General features: G+C 35.2%; 2 protein-coding genes across 2 annotated transcripts; one reads left to right on the top strand and one right to left on the bottom strand.

Moving 5' to 3' along the window:
• The first annotated feature begins 6,934 nt into the window (after positions 1-6,934).
• On the top strand, positions 6,935-14,751 carry LOC134266829 (cdc42 homolog). The gene is made up of 3 exons (XM_062749040.1): positions 6,935-7,115; positions 8,817-8,875; positions 13,684-14,751. The coding sequence occupies exons 1-3, from the start codon at positions 6,974-6,976 to the stop codon at positions 14,089-14,091; spliced, it is 609 nt and encodes a 202-aa protein (XP_062605024.1). The 5' UTR covers positions 6,935-6,973; the 3' UTR covers positions 14,092-14,751.
• A 2,664-nt stretch (positions 14,752-17,415) lies between these two features.
• On the bottom strand, positions 17,416-19,643 carry LOC134266828 (uncharacterized). Its single transcript, XM_062749039.1, has 2 exons — positions 19,017-19,643; positions 17,416-18,923 (listed from the first exon to the last, which is right to left on the bottom strand). Exons 1-2 carry the CDS (start codon positions 19,639-19,641, stop codon positions 18,802-18,804), a joined length of 747 nt encoding a protein of 248 aa, XP_062605023.1. The 5' UTR covers positions 19,642-19,643; the 3' UTR covers positions 17,416-18,801.
• Between the last annotated feature and the right edge of the window lie 1,773 nt (positions 19,644-21,416).

Raw genomic sequence — 21,416 nt, 5'->3', positions numbered from 1 at the left:
AAGTTATATCAAGTCTGTTTCTTTAATGAAAAATTGATACAACAGAAGGGAAGCAGCTTGAGTCGGGCACCCCCCCCCCTTTTTTTTGTGTGTGTACATAAGTTAAGCTGAAAATGACTGTTGACTCTTCTTCAGACTTCCTAAATTTTATATGTACATTACTCAAACAACTTTTCTCTTATAGTAAGTTTCTAAGACTATAAACTTAGGAGTCGGAAACAAATTGAAAGTCGGTGTGGGGGGGGGGGTGGCTTGACTAACAAAAAAGGTAAACCCCAATTTTCAATACATAAAAAATTTCTATCTATGCAAAAAAAGTAGGGGGGGGTGGGGCTAAGCATTTCCCTACCCCCCCCCCCCCCCCGGTTCCGACGCCTATGATAAAAGAACTACAGTCAAAATTACTTGATTTGACCATATTTATTTTTTGGACTAACGTAAAGGTGGTATTAAGACATTTCAAAAAAAAAAAAACAAACAAAAAACAAAAAAAAAAAAAAAAACCAAACAAAATGTCTCAAAATATCTTACAGTCAGAATGTATTTTGTAAGCATAATTCACAGTACATCTATATTGAATTACAGTAGAAGTTAGCAGTGCTTACTTAATGAGCACTGATTATTGTATGTCTTACCAGACCCAGCTTGCCCAGTTAAAATAAGGTTATGCATTGCTTTTACTATTTTGACGGCAAAACTTTGCTCCTCGTTCATTCTGAGTTTTTGTCAACGAATAACGTCAAATTTCCCACGAAACGTCTATGAAAGTCAACGACGATCGAATTGTCTAAAACCGGTGAAACTCTCAACTTCCGGCCGAGGAAAGGTGGTTTGCAGAGAAATGTTAGAAAACGCGTGAATGCGGCGAACATACTGCAAGGTTCAGTCTGATTTGATTTTATTTCAATAAATGAGAGCTCCCGATGTCTGAGAAAGACCCGACTTTGGCGAGAAATTCTCGCTATTAGCCAGAAAGTGCCCCTAAGCGGAATCCAACATGGAGGGTAGTTTCATGCCTTGTTTTGTTTGTAGTATAGTAGATATATTTTTTTAACAATTAAGATGGGGAGTGCCTATGCTTTATTCCACTTGTCAAATACATAACAAGTCTTTTCTCTTATTGACCAATCACGCGCCAGCTAGCATTTTATCCTCCGCACAACTTTGGGTGTCCAAAATGTCTGCGCCCATGTATTTGTTTATGCTTTTCCATCAGAGCCCTCAAAACGGAAGCCGTGGTGATAACACATGAAGTAAATCTACGCTATATCAAATAGTGCAGAAATAGTTTTGATAAAAATATAAATTCTGTATGAAACTGAAGGAAGTGATATAAACTTTCTAAATCAAATTATTGAAGCATTCTGTAAATGTAAACTCAAAATATTAATTGTAAACTCAAAATATTAATTGTAAAACACATTAGTAAACAAAGTACTCTTCTGCGTAGTATTACGACTGCGTACGCATCATCCATTGTTTACTTCCGGAAAAATATTAATTCGGACCAGATGAAATTCGGACGGTTCAAAAAGGTTTCTAGACTTAGCAATTATTGAAATTCCTACCTCAAATTAAATGAAAAACGAGAATATATATTATTCACAGTTTTGTTTTTAGTATGTTTATTAAAAATTATCAAAACTCGTTAAAAAATCAGATTTGTGAAATCTAGCATGAAAATATGTTGACCCCGTCTTTCAGTACTGTCTCAGTACTTTGATTACAACCCTGGGATCTGTAGCTCCCTGCTTTATCTGTCCGAATTTTCAGTCTCAAGCAGAGAGCTACAGTTCTGCAGCTAATGTGAAATATGCTTGACCATAATATTTTAACAGTTCGTTCTAAGGCTTTTATGCTTCAATCGTGTATTCATCGTGAAATATGGAGATAACAAACAATATTCAAGCTCCAATCAAACAATACAAATCGAAAGTAGAGCAAACACGGACCTCTAAAACATAAAAGCTGGGATAAGAAACCATAGAGGCGTGAGCATCCCCTGCCGACTGGTTGAACTCGCCGTGTGCTCCTTGTCATGATCGGAAAAAATCATTTTACTAAATCATTATATTTTCTAGCAAAGAAACGAAACGACACTCTTGATATTCTTTGTTTTATCAACTTGTTTGTTATAAACTTCCTTTGTTTTAGAAATTGTTCGAACGTAGTGCATGCTCTGCTCAATCCATTGAGAGATATATACCAAAGGCTTGTATTACTAAAGTTAAAGTCGTCACCTTTATCATTAAGCTTTATTGCTATGTTACCATTAAGGTTAGCGTATACATGTACAAATATATGTCTTGAAAAAGATGTGTCGGACTCTGAAAGAGAGAGAGAGAGAGATGGAGAAGAGGGAGAGAAAAGATCAAGAATCACTGTGGCAGAGTTTACCCGAGACGTTAGCTGCAGATCTGTAGCGTTATGGTTTTATATTTTGAAAGTGGGGGGGGGGGGGGGCAGCCAGAGAAATTTTTTTTTTACTTACCTGAAAAAAGTTGACAAGCAAAAAAAAAAAAAAAATGAAAGTTCCCAAAGTCGAAAATCCTATTCGTGGGTGTGTGTGTGTGTGGGGGGGGGGGGGGGGGCTAACTACTTTCAATGCCAACTTATCAACGTATACCAATTTCTATACTACATAACCTTTCAATGAACATATCAATAAGGTTGGGGAAAAAAGTGGGGGGGGGGGGCAACCAACCTTTCAATGAACATTTTCTGTAGTATAAGTAAGGTTGCCAAAAAAAAGTGGGGGGGGGGCAGCCCCCCCCCCCCCCCCCGTTGCTATGCGCCTGTTTGTCTTTGACCACAATTACGCTACAGATCCCGTAACGCACAAAAGGTGCAATTTATTGCGCAATATTTTTTTGTGCACTTTTGGGGAGAATCTCTCCACTTTCAAGCATCGGTCAATTAACTAACTTTCACTCCCTAATTCTCGCACATTATTTAACTAATCTGTATATTTTATCCATCTCTCAACCCTTTACAGTCGTCTCTACAAGTGATAAACTCGCTTCATTAAAATTATTTGTTAGATTGCTGAAAAATCACTTCAAGCGAGTTTATTGCCTGTCGAGACAATTATTAATAGTTGGGAGGTGGATAAAATATAAATATTGGCTACAAAATGTGTCTAGAATTAGAGAGTGAGAGGTAGTTGATTGACCAATGCTAGAAAGTGGAGAAATTCTCCCCATAAGTGCAAATAATCTAGGATGGTTGAAGTTCGGGAAATAAAATAAGGTCATTTTAACTGTTATTGCAATGCAAGTTAATTCAGTATATTGCAATATGAAATTCGCCGCCAAATACAGCCCTATGAAATGGGAGAGCGTTGCGTTTTCCAGAACATAGTCCATAACATAATTTATTCACCAATCAAGGGCCCTCGGGGGCATGAACAATTGTTACAAAATGATTACACTGATTACAATTGAATAGTATAGATGTATAATGTAATATGTATGGAACGCCATCACTGCCTTATAGCATACAACTATGCATTTATTATGTCAGTTTATAATTACGTGATGTGAACATATCTTTACGTCATGTCCATTTTTTATGAGATGATGTAAATATATCTTAACATGATGTCAATGCTGCATTACATGAAGTAAATACATCCTTTCATTATGTCAGCACTTCATAACTTGAAGTAAAAAATTCATTATGTGAAGTGATAATGTGTTTACACTGTGTTAAAACTTTATTACGTGAAATGAATGTTTCTTTACATCCTTTCATTTCTTTAATATGTGAGGTCAAAATTGCATTACGTCAAGTAAATTGTGTTTTATAATTAAACTTATCATTACATGAAGTCAAAAGCCCATTCCTTTTTGAGGGTGTATATTTCTATTATATCAAAGCATTATTACGTGATATGGATTTATCTTTATTTTACGGCGAGGGCATTATGATGTGAGGTGAACACATCTTACCTTTATGTCAGTGCTTTATTCCGTGGTGTAAAAAGTGTATAACATAATGTGAACATATCTTTATATTATATCAATACTTTATTACATTATGTAAAAACTCCATTCCGTGATGTGGATATATAATTACGTTATGTCAACTCTTTCTTATGTGATTTAAAAATATCTTTATATTGTGCTAACTCTTTATCATGTTGATTCCAAAAGTTCATTACCTGATGTTAAAATACATTTACATTATCTCAAAGCTGTATATCTAGTATATAATGAATGTTGACGACCGTGTGTTAATGACTGGTAAGAAGGGGGGAGGGGTCCTGATTGATTAGGATAAATTACAGGCACATAATATCACCCCCCTCTTTTCCCCAGACATAACTTTACTATAGAAAATGTAATGTTCATTGAAACTGTACAGCCCCCACCCCCACTTCTTGTTGAAGTATAGTCCACTAAGGGTAATGTAATATATCTGGGGAAAAATGGGACTGATTGAAGTTGGACCCCTCTCCCCGAAAAAGGATTTTCGGGCTTGAACTTTTTTTTTCTTGGCTTGTCAAGTTTTTTCGGGTAAATGATTTTTTTTTCCTGGCTGACCTCCTCTTTCAAAAAAAGATGCTACGTCACTGGAGTTAGTAATTTTTTTTTATCATTCCAGGGCCAGAATTCTATTACAAAAATCTACCAGTCGCTCATCTAATTCAATTGAATATGCCTTAGTAAGCATGTATGGGCACATATCAGTGGCAGATATGGGAATCTTGAACAAGGAAGGGGGTCGGTATATGGTTGGAGACCAGGACGGAAAGCGGTGAAGCTCTCAGGCTTTAGAGTTTTATAGAAAAAAGTTTTCAACTTAATTCAGCTAAACTTAATGTGAAACTAATGCAATGTCCTACAAAGTTTAAGACTTTTATATATAAAAAAAACAGTTCAAAATAAAAAGAAAAAAAATGATTGCCGCACGACTCATAATATTTGATTTATTTAATTATCAGATACAAGTAAACACCATTGAATTTCGACGTGACTTTAATTCACAGTCGCAGTGTAAAGGCTTTGCATGTTTCAAGATTGTCAATCATTTGTCGCTTAAAGTTTTCATTTAAAGATGTCATTCCGAAATCGCTGAGAATCTCTTCTACGACAGTTTTCTCTCCCGCCATTTTTAGTGCTTGCGGAACGCGGAAAATACGTTATGCTCATATAAAGGCCGAGGATACCCGTTTTCGCATAACGTAATAGTGAATCGACATAATGTAGAAGAGTGCGCACAGTAATGGTAACGCTGATTTGATTGGATAAAAAATTTACTTCATATCGTATAAAATGGGTTGCCGACGTCACAATGACTTACGTCAAAAACGTATCAATCCGCCTGACGTTACATTCAAATTTTGTACAAATTGAAGTCATTTTGTTGGAACAATCATCTTTTTTTTCTTACATCACATGAATGAAAATTAAATTATAAGCAATGGCTACCCATTTTATAAGGTATGGTATTTTACGCTTTTTTATAAACCGCTTCGCGGTTTATAAAGCACATCAGTTAATAAAAACTAAGATTGTCATGAAAAGTAAACAACGAAATGCAAGTCGACGAAATAAAATTGTAGTATGTGTAAATGTCATAAAGAGTTGACATTATATAAAGGAAAGTTAACACGATGCAATAGTAGTGTGGGTTAATGTTATAAAGAGTTGACATAATGTAATGGAAGGTTGACACAATGCAATAGTAGTGTGGGTTAATGTTATAAAGAGTTGACATAATGTAATGGAAGGTTGACACAATGCAATAGTAGTGTGGGTTAATGTTATAAAAAATTGACATAATGTAATGGAAGGTTGACACAATGCAATAGTAGTGTGGGTTAATGTTATAAAAAATTGACTTTATGTAATGGAAGGTTGACACAATGCAATAGTAGTGTGGGTTAATGTCATAAAGAGTTGACATAATGTAATGGAAGGTTGACACAATGCAATAGTAGTGTTCTGCTATAAGGCAGTGACGGCGTTAATATGACTTAATAATTAAGGTTGTCATGGTCCTCATGGAGAAGTGTAATACCACAAGTTGAATCATCATGAAAATGTAGGATTTGTCACATATTCACAGTATAGTCTCACACTAGATCAAAAGTATATATCACAGGATTCATGGCAGTATGATAATATATAGTGCATCTTGAATATAGAGGGCATCAGGGGATGATACCTCTACAAGCCAGTCTGGCAAACCTGTATCCTAAGTATTCTAGACGCTCATTCAAAAAAATCATTTAAGTGTTAACAGAAATAATAATTTCAATTAATAAGTACTTAGCATATAATTATAAACTTGATGCAAACTTATATCTTTTTGGAGTTATAGTTCAATAGATATTTCACATTCTAATCTAAATACATAGTTTCATATCCACATACACATATACACGTTTACATGTATTGTTTTGTGGTCATTGACATTCTTCTGGACACTTGTATTATGTATGATCATTGACACTGAGAAAAATGTTATTATGTAAATTGGTCATTTATATAACTGTTTAATTCAATTAAAAAAAATTACATTGTTAAAAAAATGTTTAAATTGTACATTTACATGTGTATGTATGTTGAAATGCCATTCGGGGCCTTTGATTGGTAAACAAAATATCTTGTATCTTGTATACATACATAAAGTATAATTCACATACGAATATATTTTAAATATTATTACACTATCATACATAAATGTTCATCTGTGATATAGTACAGGCACAGGGGCTTGTCACGAAATATTTATCTTCTTCTAATAAAGTTACCCCTACTATAAAAATACACGTGTATTTTTATAGAAGGGGTAACTCCCCTGTGGTACAGGTACTATTTTCAAAATTCCGCGCTTTTGGTCCTGTTTAATCGCGTCTGCGCAATCCAGTGGTAATCCCTAAGATGAGACATTTTCTATTTATAGTAAGCGGACGTGGATTGGTTATATCAATACTGTGTAGAGTCCATTCGGCTGGGTTGCCAGAATGTCGAATGAGGGCGACATAAAATTTATAAAGTGTGTGGTTGTCGGGGATGGGGCGGTGGGTAAGACTTGTATGTTAATGAGCTACGCCACTAACAAGTTCCCCACGGAGTACGTACCCACTGTGTTCGACAATTATGCAGGTATGTCATTATGGTGTAAACCCTGAAGTGGTCCAGTCCATGGGACAAGACGGGATATACGTAAATAATGTTAGTGTTGTGTATTGTGGGTGTAGGTCTAGGCATCTATATATTTTACCGTGTGAATTTACTAAGAAAAATGCGGGGGGTGGTTTAAAAGTGAAAAGATCTGCTGGGATCATAAATTAAATAGAACTAGGCAGGGCACAATGTTTGTTATTTTGATTCGCTATGTGCATGGTTGACCCCAATATCATACAGTATTAGGATTTTAAATGTAACAAAACAAATGTCCAGTGACCGGAGGGCTAAGTTATACCACGGGATCGTCACCCTAACATCTCTGTAGATCCTTACCACTTTACATGGGGCGGTGGACGATGAATGAATTCACAGTGCCATATATAATGACTGTAAAAACAGTCACTTCCTGTAATTAATACAATAAGTACTTGGACGTTTTGTAAGTATGGGAATTAAGTAACCCCCGAATGACAAGGCTTATCGCATCAATTCAACGTCACACATGCAGCTGGGCTAGTATTGGATTATGTGTGATAGGCATTCCAATGAAGGGCTATGGGCGTTCATCTTCTAGGATGTGCATTCTGCTAACAGGAAACTACAAACAAAATCGTGTTCTGAACTACCGAGTTATTCACGTTAATTTCTAAATAACATGTAAATATAAAATACACTAGTAATACTTCTATGGGCAGTTTTTTTTTTAAATATATGTATTAGTGAAAGATTCATTTTTAAGGCCATAACATAATAACACTTTTCTCCAATAACATTACATCTGAATATTTCTCTGATTTTTTTTTGTTAAGGATGAAGACTGATTATAAAATACTCCACAATATTAATATACAATACGTCTTTTTGATTCAGAAATATAGATGAGTTCATATTCGAGTAGAGATTGGGGAAAACCTGCAAAAAGTATTTGGGGGAATTCAAAAAAAAAAAAAGGAAAAAAACTTCGCCATTCAATAGCTATTTCTGGAGACAGGACGGAACGGAGTTTAATTACACACATTTCCATTCTAGAAAGGGAGGATTAACTTTTAACAAGCCACACAATATCACAATTTTAAAGGCGTTTCATTTTCGAGGTCTAAATTGAAGTGTAAAATCAGTGAAGTTAAAAAAACAATAATCCTGATAACACGTAAAAATATGGTATTTTTATATACCGTGTAGGGCCAATCTGTAAACGGCAAATTATATCAGATGTCGATATAAGAAAGATAGACGAAAAAATCATGTATTTTTTATACGTTTTTTTTTGTCTAATAAATTTTCAGAAGCTGGGGGGGGGGGATCAATCAATTCGTCAGGTGCCTGTGTCATAAAGTGCATGCACTTGAGCGGACATAGGTTGGCTGCAGCTTTCAAATGTAGAATGCCATATATGTGCAATGGGACATTTTACATATACACATTAAGAATTTGTTTTTATTTATATTTTTAATATTTTATTTATTGGTTTATTTATGTCATTGGAAAAAGATGGTTCTTAGATGATACCATATTTATTTTGTATTTGAATCGGCAAAATGCCGATTCAAATACAAAATAAATATGGTATCATCTAAATTTTCAGTTCAATCTAAAAATGCAACTATGGAATGTAATGTTTAGTTTCAGAAGGTATGAATAGGCTACTGAGTAATCATGTACATTTTATTTTGGCAGTCAATGTAAAAGTAAAAGAACAAGATTATCAGCTGGGACTGTTTGACACCGCGGGTCAGGTAAGGACTGTTTACTGACCACTTCCTGATAAACCTGGAGGATAGAGATGGCTGTAATATTCTGTACAGGAGAAATTGAATAGAGATTTGTCGCTGTGATATCAAATTTTTGTACATCTCCCTTATGTTTAACTTTGCGGAACTTTGCTTGTTTGATATATATTTTATTTTTTTTAAATTATGTAATGTATTTCAAGGACGTCGTAAATCTAATTACAATGTGTTCTGGTCAGGCATTAGCTGCAGTAATTATGAAAATATGGTCTATTCCTATACTGATCCTTTCGGTTTTCAAAGCACGAAGAGGGTACGTCAATTAAGGAAATTTTTCTTCTTTATACAATTGATATTGCGGTAAAGATCACTACTGTTCAGTTTTGTACATAACTGGCATTTTTCTTTTGAATAAACGATACAAATTATCTACAAGGAAGCACCTATAAACAAATTAGCAAAGTATGTACAAGAGGACAGGGATAATAAGAGATAGTGACATACAATTTAGCTATAACTGTCGAGAGGGAACAGTCCCTCCCCTTTCCCGATAGACCGTGCAAATAATTGAGACATACATACTTAGTTTTGAAGAGAGCTGGCTTAATTTTCAGGCCCATTTACGAGTCTGGACTCTAAAGTCTTGGCGCATTGGTTAGAGCGTCTGCTCTCGTCGAGGGTTCGAATCTCACTATGGAACGTGAGTAGGTTATTAGTGTAGACCGGTCCTTCGGATGAGACCGTATAAACCGAGGCCCCGAGTCGCAGTAGGTGCTGGCACGAAAAAGATTCCTCGCTGCTCAATAACATGCCGAGCATAGGACACAATTTGGAGCTCTTCACCGGCAAGTGGTACAGGCTCCATATGAGTGAAAAATTTTCGAGAGGGACGTTAAAAAACATACAAACAAACATGCAAGAGTCTGCATGGATTCGATCCCCGAAATATTTCTTATTGTTGTGCCAATGCCCATATTTGGTAGAAACATCTTTCTTTTAACATTTTAAATTATAATCGGTTTCATGATTTATGATTCATTCCAAGATGGCTGTCTGAGTGCTTTATGAAGTGAATATTAAATTTTATGAGTGTGTGTGTTTTCTGGAAATAAATACGCTGACCAGGTACACAGCCACACTTTCTCAGGTGAAACTAAGACGAAGCTCTACCAGTTACCAGTCGTGTAACAGGAAATACGGTAACAAATTAAAAAAAGTACGTAAGGGTTGCCCGCAACCCTGTGTCTCGCCTGCTGTCGCTGTGGTTAGTAAGAAATGATTGTCTGATAAACTGAAGCATTTATTGACATTTCAGAAGGAATAACTCAAAAATACAATAATAAAGAAATGGAACAGCTGACTTAATATCTAATCCCTTGGCGATTATATTGGCATTTATATATATATACATATACCCTGTAAATTCACAAATTATTGTGATGTTTTTATTATTGTATTGCAACGTGTTATGAGTCGCAATAATTTGAACTTGCATTTTGAAATCAAATCCACTGTATATGTATCAAGTCATTCATGCAGAAAATGTAGGTGAAGATTACCTAATTATGGTACTGATATTGTTGGTTACCCATGATGTGTAGACTGACAAATTATCATGCCACTATAAGTTATAGTTGCTGAGATATGGACCTCCACCATAAATTTATGCAAAGTCACTCATGCGGAAAAATGTAGGTCAAGATGACCTAATTCTGGTACAGGCGTTTGTGGTTACCCATGATGTATCCACTGACAAATTATCATGCCACTATAAGTTATAGTTGCTGAGATATGGACCTCCACCATAAATTTATGCAAAGTCACTCATGCGGAAAAATGTAGGTCAAGATGACCTAATTCTGGTACAGGCGTTTGTGGTTACCCATGATGTATCCACTGACTAACTATCATGCCACTATAAGTTATAGTTGCTGAAATATGAACCTCCATTATCAATTTAACCAAAGTCATTCATGCAGAAAAATGTAGGTCAAAATGACCTAATTCTGGTACTGATGTTGTTGGTTACTTATAACCTGTACAATGACAAATCATCATGCCATTATAAGTTATAGATGCTGAGATATGGACCTCCACCAAAAATTTAACCAAAGTCACTCATGCAGAAAAATGTAGGTCAAGATGACCTAATTCTGGTAACGTTTGTGGTTACCCATGATGTATCCACTGACTAATTATCATATCCCTATAACTTATAGTTGCTGGAATATAGGTCTTCACCATAAATTATCATGAAAAAACTAAGTCCAACTTAAGGAAAAAATACGGAAAAATTTGAATTTTTTTTTTCAAAATCATACTTGGGATATAAATTTTTATCCATACTGAATATTGTGTCCAAATTTCAAGAAGACTGAATAAAATTTGAGAAAGTTATTGCAGTTTATAAAACTTTGACATTTGGGTTAACCAAAAGTTGGACGCCGACGACGACGACGACGGAATCTATGGTCGCTATGTCTCGCTTCGCGACATTCGTCGCAGGCGAGACAAAAACTTGCATCGAAATAATTAGGTCTTTCCAGCTTTCTCTGGAAAGACCTATTGATATTCTTCTGTTTCTTTTTTTCCTTTTTCTTTATTATTTTTCCGCCGTGTGATTTTTTGTTTCAAGATTTATCGAAACGATTTTCAGTCGATAAAAATGTACTCCGTAAAAGATTTTTGCAGTTGACCCTGCGTATATGAACTTTGACCCCTTTCGGAGTTACGACCCCTTTCGCAATAAAAGCTTGTTATCGCTACTCCTCCGAAACCATAAACCGCAGAGATTCCAAACCTTTATTAATGTTTACGACTGATTTAGTAGACTCTCCAATCAAACATTGCGAAAGGATTCATAAACTCCTATAATGAATTATTGCCCCTGAATGTTTGCGATGTTTACAAATATCAAGAATTTTTCTAAAACGACAAGGCGTAGAGACATGGGGCCAAATGCAAAAGATTTCTTGACCTTTGACCTTAAAATCTAGGTCAAGGTCAAAGGTCAAGGTCATTCAAAATAGGTAAAATTCAGCATTTTTTATAGCTCTTCTGTTCTTTACCAAATTCTAAACTTCTTTGCATCTTTAGTATGTACTCTTAAAACCATTTCAGAGATTCCATGCTTGTCTTCTAAGATTGAACCCTCTAAAAGTTAGTGCCCCTTTCAGTGTAAACCCTTGTTATCGCTACTCCTCCGAAACCGTAAACCGTAGAGGTACAAAAACTTCTACAATGTCTGCGACTAATTTAGTACACTTCTCAGTCTATTAGTGCGAAAGAATTCGTAAACATTTTAAGTAGTTATTGCCCCTGGCAGTTTATGATGTTTACGAAGAACTAAAAACTTCTTAACGACAAGTAGTAAGGACATGGGCCCAACTGCATGAGATCTTTTGACCTTGAATATTAGGTCAAGGTCAAAGGTCAAGGTCATTGGGAAAGTATCAAAATTGCTTATTTACGGGCTTTTGGTTAAAATGACCTTGACCTTTGACCTTGATATTTGACCTTGACCTTTGACCTTTTATCAAAAGTTTAAAAAGATATATTCATTATCTTTACCTAGATTCAGCTTCAAGTGTAAAACTCAAGTTTATAAGGCTAAGTGCTTTTGGATGACCTTGAACTTTGACCTTGATAAATGACCTTGACCTTTGATCCAAAGGTCACAATCAAGCTTAATTATGTGGAGGTATTTATAACTGTCATGTCAACAAACACTTATATAATACAACCCCCCCCCCCCCCATTTCTCTAAAAAAAAAATCAATAGTGGCATAGAAAATTTTTCTACAACTCAAAAGACATCACAGATCAAGATAAAATTCAGTTTAGCATGTAGAAGACACCTCAAAGAAACTACCCTGAGAGTTTTACAGTGAGTCTCTTAAGTGCAATTAAATTCTAGTGAATATCGGTAAATTCTACATTTTTTTTTTCTGTCTGAAATATAATTGTTGATAAGTATAAAAATTAAATAAAGTTTGTATTGGCTATTTCTTCGATTGTTGTTAATATCACTTGATTCTCCTGCTCTAATACGATATTTCGATACCAAATATTCTTGCTTTCTTTAGTATGTGGAATTTATTTCAATTTTATTTGGATTTAATATTAATGGAATGAATCTAGAAAATGGCGATTTTCCTGTCAAATAAATATCCACGCTCTCAATGACACCGTTTTTTTTTTTCCCCTGAGATGCATGTTTCAAGTTTAATTTATGCTGGTAACTATGAATTCAATTCAAATAGAAATGATTATTAAATCTTACCTATGAATTGACCATATCTTTAAAAACGAACGAGGCCTTTTTCAAATACATAAATTGCTACGCAACCTCAAATGCATGTATCCCCGTTAATACCAATATCATAATTGTAATCGGACCCTATCCCTTACATTTTAACTCGAAAACAATCTCATTCAAACTCACATATACTCCCAGGAGCTTGTCAGAAGTGTCTCAACTGGAACTCTTTGACTGGTCAATGAATCAAGGAAATTCCGTTAACTTTAACTCGACAATAATACAACACAATTTCAACGGAACCCGTGGCGTAGTGGTTAGAGCGCTCGCCTGCTAATCGCAGGGTCCAGGGACGGAGGGTCCAGGGATCGAATCCTGCTGGAGCACCTTATTTTTTTCTTTTATTATTTTTTATTTTTTTTTTTTGCGTTTTTCTTCGTTTTTTCAACCCAAATGACACGGAAACACTTAAAAAGCTGGAAAGACCTCTTATTGTTCTGTGAACAATAAGTCTCCTAGATTTTCTTTAATTTCTTTTAATTTTCTTTAATTACAGGAGGAATATCAGGGACTACGTCTTTTGTCATACCCAGGAACCCATGTGTTTCTCATGTGCTTCTCTGTAGTGATGCCAGAATCCTTGAAAAATTTAGAACTAAAATGGATTCCTGAAGTGCGACACCAAGTTCCAGAAGCCGCTTACATTTTAGTGGGAACACAAGTTGACTTAAGAGACGATGAAAAAATAGGTCAAAAGCTACAAAAACGGCGACAAAAACCAGTGACGTTAGAAGAGGGACAGAAAATGGCGAAAAAGTTAAATTGTGACTGTTATGTCGAATGTTCAGCATTAACGCGACAAGGCTTAAAGGACGTCTTTGACGAAGCCCTTATAGCAGTGTTAGATCCGAAAGTAAAGAAAAAAGCATCGTCAGGCCGTAGATTTAAGTGTGCAATTCTGTGATCAAGCTTTGATTTCCGTGGCTAGTCTCTTAGAATACAAGGAAGTTCCCCTGGCTGACTTCCGTATATCTGGTTTAACAGTGCTAATTCTGGTTTCAAACATACTTCTAGTGCCTTGTTTAAGCAAACTAAAATAAAATAAAACAGAAACGTCCATTTCCATTTTGACATAATATATGTTGACGTTCAACTCTAAATAATATTACACGATTTTGTAGAAGATACACATTCGATATGTTTTAATTAAATTTTCAACGAATTAATTATTTGAATACTAGTACTAGTAATCGTAAATATGAAGATTATTTCAAGACCAAACATTTAAGAAAACAAATGGTGCACTAAGTTTACGTTTACATTGTCTCGACCACTGATTAAATGTACTAATTTTATAATTATAACATTTTGTAATATCTTGATCAGTATTTTTATTTAATGCTTTTTTTTTTTTTTTTTACACTTGATTGTTATGAACCCCTAGTTTGGCCTGTGTACATGTAGATCCTGTGTATGCATTTGTCTTCCTTTCTTTCCTTGCTGACTTTGTTATGTTTTTATGATAATTTATGAAGTGTTCACTTTTTTTTAATTTTATGAATATTGATGTTAACAATTTAAGATTTTACTTAATTATAATTCAATTAAATCGTATAAAGTCACAGTGTTCAGTATTGGTGTTTTCGCACTTTTTTCTAAACGCTTGCAGATACTGTGCTGATTTTGGTATGCAAGTGTATCTTGATGAGTTACAGATCAAGTTTGCATCTCGTGATTGATTTTTGACGGAATTAGGGCATTTTTTTTTTAAATAACTGCCATTAATTGGGATTACGACCAGTTTCGTGATGCACTAAATTAAACTATTTTGTGTCCTAGAGAAAAGGGGATCCCGGTAGGGGACATGTATTACTTATAAATTACTTTCAGAATTAATGCTTGTTAAGTAAGTGAACCAAAGCTGCCCACCAAGTCTAGCATGATTCAATATTGTATAATTCTATGAATCTTCTCAATGCCGAATGGATCAAAACAACGAGAGACCCGTGGGCCTCCACGGTCACCTAAGCACTTTGGCTAGTTCAGTATTTTATGAGTTGTATCAACCTATCCCTGAGGGGAGGAGGCATGATTTGAACAAACTTGAATCTACACTGCCTGAGGGTGGTTCCATTTAAATATGAAAAACCATGGCTCTGCTGTTGTTGAGAAAAAGATTTTTTTAATGATTATCCCAATGTATTCCTATAGAAAATTTGATGGTTCGTTGTGGCACCACCCTATCCCCAGGGGTCATGATTTGAATCTACACTACCTGAGGATGTTTTTACATTAGTTTAAATTTTCCTTTCCAAGTGGTTCTGGAGAAAAATATTTTTAAAGATTTTTTCCTGTATTCCAATGTAAAAATTTGATCGTCCATTGTGGCCTTGCCTTAACCCTGGGGTCATGATTTGAACAAAGTTGAATCTACATTACCCTAAGATGTTTCAATATAAATATGGCCGATCATGGCTTAGTAGTTCTGAAGAAGATTTTTGGTATGTATTCCTATGTAAATCTTTGATCGTCTATTGTGGCCACACCCCACCCTTTGGGGTCATGATTTGAACGAAATTAAATTTACACTACCTTGAATTTTTGGGAAGCTTCCACAGTTTCAGCTTTTCTGACCCAGTGGTTCTTGTGAAGATTTTAAAAAGATGCAATTAATCTTTAACTATTTTTTGATAATCTCCCCTTAGAAGAAGGCGTGGCCTTTCATTAAAAAAAACAATCCCTGAATCCTCTTATCCCAAAGATACTTTGTGGCAAGTTTGGTTGAAATTGACTCGGTGCACGTGGTTCTTCAGACTGAAGTTGAAAATGTGAAAAATTAACAGACAGACGACGGACAAAATGTGATGAGAAATACCTTTTTTTATCCGACATGCATCAGAAATTACTGGACGTCCGTTATAAATGCAAAAATTCATAAAAATACTGAGAATCATTATTTTATTTTCCCTTTTTTCGAGGCATGAAGTCCACCACGAAATATCAAATGTCTCATGGATATTTCCTCATGAATTCCTTATCTACGAAAGCAAATCCCCACAAAGCAATTGTTTTTCCTCAAACCACGAAAAAATGATCCCACAAACCTTTGTTTTGTGCATTATAACAAAAAAAAAAAAACAAAACAAAAAAAAAACATGACCAATATCTCGCACGCGGGAAAATATATGCTTAGAACAAGATAATTTGCCAATTTTGATAATCTATCTTATCTGTCTTTTAATATACTATCCAAACAAAATTATCCTTATAATAAAAGAAGTATTAATTTGCTGCAATTTGTTTAAAATTATCTTCTCGCCATGGAGTTGGAGTAACGTGCTGGAGTTTGTCCGAATTGGAAGAGGCTTAAATTGCATCAAATCGAACTATATCGAAAACTGTTGCTTTATAAAATTCACAAAATTCAGTTCTTTCTTATTTAGAATTAGTAGTTCAAAACTTTTTCCTTCTTTTAAAATACCTTTCGAGATGTTTAATTAATCATTTAAAACCTGCTATCCTTATAACAATAAAAAATAATAACCCGAATATCAATTCTAATGTATCGGCCAAACAAGTCACAAGAATGTCACAAAATATGCAAGTTTCCGAACTTTCTTATTTCTATGCACATTTTTATCAATTTTAGAGTACATTTTGTTAGAAAACAGAGTAAAAAGTTGCCAAATATCAATGTTATTCACGGCAGTATAAGAAATTGAAATGAATGAATATTGTACTTTCTTCAACCAACTGAAACTGTATATGATTATTCAAACCATGTTGCATCAAAATCAAACAATCAGTTTGTTCAACAAGGATCTAGTAGAAGCCTGGACTTCAATAAAAAATATGGAGATAACGAACAATACTCAAGGTCGAAAGTCCACAAAGAAATACAAAATAGGAGCAGAGCAAACATGGACCTCTTAAACATCAGAGGTGGGATCAGTCAGCATTTGAATCAATGATAAATTGTATTTGCTGAGAAGGTCATGGCATCGATCGACCATATATAGAACTTACGAAATGATGACTTTAAACGAGACTGCTGATATCCTTGTTTCACCAACTTGTTTGTCAATAATTTACCTCGTTATAGAAATTGTACATATATAGAGCATGCTCTTGTGTATCTAATCAACTGAGAGAGATAAACTCTGTATGCAGGTGATGAAGGTTAGGAATCGGTCTAAAAAGATTGTGTTAGGATACATGTACATGTACTTAGATTGGTGTCCAAGTACTTGTATCGATAAACAGCTTAAATATAGAGAAACTGAATAGCAACATCGGCACAGCTTTACTCCAAATCAAGCTTAGAACATTTACATTAATTCAACAAGAAACTAAATCAATGGACGGTGTTGTTAGAAATGAAAATAGAAGAAAGCATACTCTTTCAAATAAATAAAAATGTATAATTAAATTTGAAAAAATAAGCAATGATATATACAATCACATATAAAATAAATCAAATATACTTTAAAAATAGCAAAATTCACAGATGTCTTTTTGAGATAAACCTGGGAACTTCTTTTGGGACGGAATAAAACATTCTCAAAATACTGTATAAAGAGACAGCAAATTATTTTGAGAGTCTTTGTATCTCTAATCCATGTTGACAGTATTCTTGGATAAAATATCACAATAAAAATAAAAATTAAAATGAACAAATAAAGCTCTTTCTCCTTCATGTTTGAGACATATGAAACATTGCACTGTGATGATTAAAAAAAATAATGAGGTGACATGAAACACCATGTGACTATAAGTATCTACACCAAATATGTACTACACACACCTCTGTTGATTAATAGTCTCTATACTTTATGTGAACATGTGTAAATGACTTAAAATCCTTATTAATCAGGGTGGTCCCTTAAACCATCATGATGTACATACCCCCCTTTCCCTCCCTGAATTATTTTGGTATTCTCCCTTAACTCCCCATATGGAGTGAAACCAAATATTTTTCCAATACCCCTTCCTGTTTCAAGTCTTGGGGACAACCATGCTCAATGTAGAGATGAATATAATTATGGTGAAACTTGCACAATGCTTCTCCTTACAAACTTGAGTAAAGAACAGTTTCATCTTACTTTAAAACATAACCCTGGATCTACCAAGTAAAATGAAAGTACATTGTAAAAAAAATATTTACATTCTGTAAAACCGAAAATGAATGTCATGTTCCATTCATGTCAAACTTTTAATTATCTCTGAGGCCGATACAGTGTCAAACATATTTACCTAACAGTAACACTGATTCTACAAAAAATCCCTGAAATTTCCTTGTAATAGTCAATGTGAATGAATGATTTAGTAAGCCATTAACCTAATGATAAAACCTTTTCTGTGCTAAAAAAATTCCTAATAATGTCTGTTTAATACTTACGACCTTCAGCAGTAAAATTTCTTTTTTATTGTAGGACAATATTAAATCATATTCTATGAAAACTTACTAACATCTACAATACCCCTAATATGTACATTTTATGTTCCATAAAAACAAAATATCTAGATCTGTAAAATGTGCAGCTAATAACTCCCTCTCTGGATCTAAATCCTATCCTAAAATCTATCACATTCATCTTAAAAACCCCTTTAAGTGACGGAGTCCACGAGAAGACGTCCTCGTTGGTCCTATGAGTGACATTGTTCCGTGGATGTATTAGAAGTCATCCTCGTCGGTCCTGTGCGTGGCCTTGTTCCCATCCTCTGTACCCGACTCCTCATACTCTGCATCCTCATCGTCATCATCTCCGTGTATTGTGGACTGGTTTTCTGACGATTCTACATAACACAGCAGTATTGAATATACATATGCCATACATAAAAATATCTCTCACCATACAGTAATTTAAACTAATAGGGATACTTATTTACCTGTAAAATCCTCATTCTGAGACAAGGCCCTAGGTCGAGGTGCTGTTGTGAAGCCTCCACTCTTCTGACTTGTCTGCGACTTTTCAGACTTTATAGACTGATGATCCTGGATATGGTTGGATGATTTTACACTCCGTTGCCCTGATGACTTTCCTGACTTCACAGATCTGTCATCAGGAAGATGAGCACTGCTGTGAGCTGACTTGGAGGATTTTGCTGACTTGCTTGATTTGACAGACTTGTTATCAGCCTCCAGGCCATGAGCTGTCTTTCCGAGTTCATCCTCTGACTGGGCGATTTCTCCTGGACTTTCATTCCCCTCGTCATTTTCTACATGTCTTGTTATGTCTAACTGGTAGCTCTTCAGTGCCTGTGTGGCGGACAGATCGTCATTCTCGGAATGGATGGTACTGAACATATCCCCTGACGAGGTGTCTCTGAAGTTATATGTGTTTTGAGAGTCCATGGTGGATCCAAACGTTTGCTCCCCAATTCTTCCTCGGCTGTACTTGGTATGAAGACGTGACTCTAGGGAGGAAGTTGTGTCTAGTGGTGAGAAATCAGCACCCTCTGATTCGTCCTTGATATCCAAATCCTGACGCACTTGACTGAGCATTGAGCGCATCTTCTCCTACAAATACAAAGTCCAAAACATTTACTTCTTCTTTTTCACAATTAACATTAAATCAATTATTTATGCATTTAAAAATATACAAAGAACTACCCCCGTTATAACTCTGACATATTCATTGTGTTCATTAGATCCACCTATCCAGGTCACATGCTCATTTCAAAAAGTTATCACATGTAATTTTGATATTGACTGTTACAGTAGAGTAACTTAATATTTTCTATCTTGCAAAACAGTAAAATTACTGTTGTATCACAATGGTTGCGTTTGGGTAAAAGTTATTGGTATCCAATGAAAAGACTTCTCAAAAGTATTTACATATGAAGTACATAAGCCTTAGTCCTCACTATTCAAAAGTTGTAGTCAAGGTTAAAGTTTTTTCATAAGTACGTAAATCTCCAAGGTCAAGGTCAAAAGGTCAAAGTTGTTGTTATCCAATGAAAGGTCTTGCCACTAACAACATATATATGAAATATGAAAGTCCTAGTACCGACTATTCAAAATTTATGGCCAAAGTAAAAGTTTGGAATTTATGTGTAAAAGTGGGTAAAACTCCAAGGTCAAGGTCAAAAGGTCAAATTTGGTGGTACCCAAAGAAAGCTCTTGTCACAAGGAATACACATGTGAAATATGAGAGTCATAGCTCCACTAAATCAAAAGTTTTGGGCAAGGTTAAAGTTTTTTTGACGGACAGACTGACGGACAGACAGACAGACGAATGAGATTTAATGTCCCCTCGCTTTCGCGAAAGCGGGGGACAAAAATCTGTTTCTGAAACTGCAATACATATCACAATGCTGTTAAAACTAGAACTGTCCAATTGGGACAAAATACCCCCCGCTGGGTTTTTCAGAAGTAAGTTTTTGCATAATAAAGATATGTATCAAACACGAATTATAAAATTTTTCTTCCAGTAACCATGAACTTCCCAAATGACCTTGGGTCAAGGTCATGACACACCCTTGGGTCATAGGCAATCTTTGAGTAAAATAAGAACCTACCAAGTTTATCTATAAGAAAGATATGGACCGGACACAAATTATGAAATTTTTCTACCAGTGACCTTGAACTTCTCCAAATGACCTTGGGTCAAGGTCATGACACACCCTTGGGTCATGGGCAATCTTTATGTGAAATGAAAACCTACCAAGTTTATCCTTAAGAAAGATATGGACCGAACACGAATTATTAAATTTTTCTACCAGTGACCTTGAACTTCTCCAAATGACCTTGGGTCAAGGTCATGACACACCCTTGGGTCATGGGCAATCTTTATGTGAAATGAAAACCTACCAAGTTTATCCATAAGAAAGATATAGACTGGACACGAATTATGAAATTTTCCTACCAGTGACCTTGAACTTCTCCAAATGACCTTGGGTCAAGGTCATGACACACCCTTGGGTCATGGGCAATCTTTGTATGAAATGAGAACCTACCAAGTTTATCCATAAAAGATATATGTCAAACATGAATTTTGAAATTTTTCTCCCAGTGACCTTGAACTTCCCCAAATGACCTTGGGTCAAGGTCATGACACACCCTTGGGTCATGAGCAATCTTTGTGTGAAATGAGAACCTACCAAGTTTATCCATAAGAAAGATATGGACCGGACACGAATTATGAAATTTTTCTTCCAGTGACCTTGAACTTCCCCAAATGACCTTGGGTCAAGGTCATGACACACCCTTAGGTTATGAGCAATCTTAGTGTGGAGTAGTAGATTCTAATGTCCCTCTGTAAGAAAGATATGGACCGGACACAATTG

The sequence above is a fragment of the Saccostrea cucullata genome, unplaced genomic scaffold (genome assembly GCF_032062105.1).
Source record: "Saccostrea cucullata isolate Sc308-1 unplaced genomic scaffold, CSIRO_AGI_Scuc_v1 ctg14460, whole genome shotgun sequence".
NCBI lineage: Eukaryota > Metazoa > Mollusca > Bivalvia > Ostreida > Ostreidae > Saccostrea > Saccostrea cuccullata.
This window is presented reverse-complemented; position numbering and strand designations above follow the sequence as displayed.

Bases quoted from the DNA above. Each gene is read 5' to 3' on its own strand.
- LOC134266829 (XM_062749040.1), top strand. From the start codon at position 6,974: ATGTCGAATGAGGGCGACATAAAATTTATAAAGTGTGTGGTTGTCGGG. The intron at 7,116-8,816 runs GTATGTCATTAT...TTATTTTGGCAG, and splicing joins TGTGTTCGACAATTATGCAG to TCAATGTAAAAGTAAAAGAA. The intron at 8,876-13,683 runs GTAAGGACTGTT...CTTTAATTACAG, and splicing joins TGTTTGACACCGCGGGTCAG to GAGGAATATCAGGGACTACG.
- LOC134266828 (XM_062749039.1), bottom strand. From the start codon at position 19,641: ATGCGCTCAATGCTCAGTCAAGTGCGTCAGGATTTGGATATCAAGGAC. The intron at 18,924-19,016 runs GTAAATAAGTAT...TGTGTTATGTAG, and splicing joins TCAGAATGAGGATTTTACAG to AATCGTCAGAAAACCAGTCC.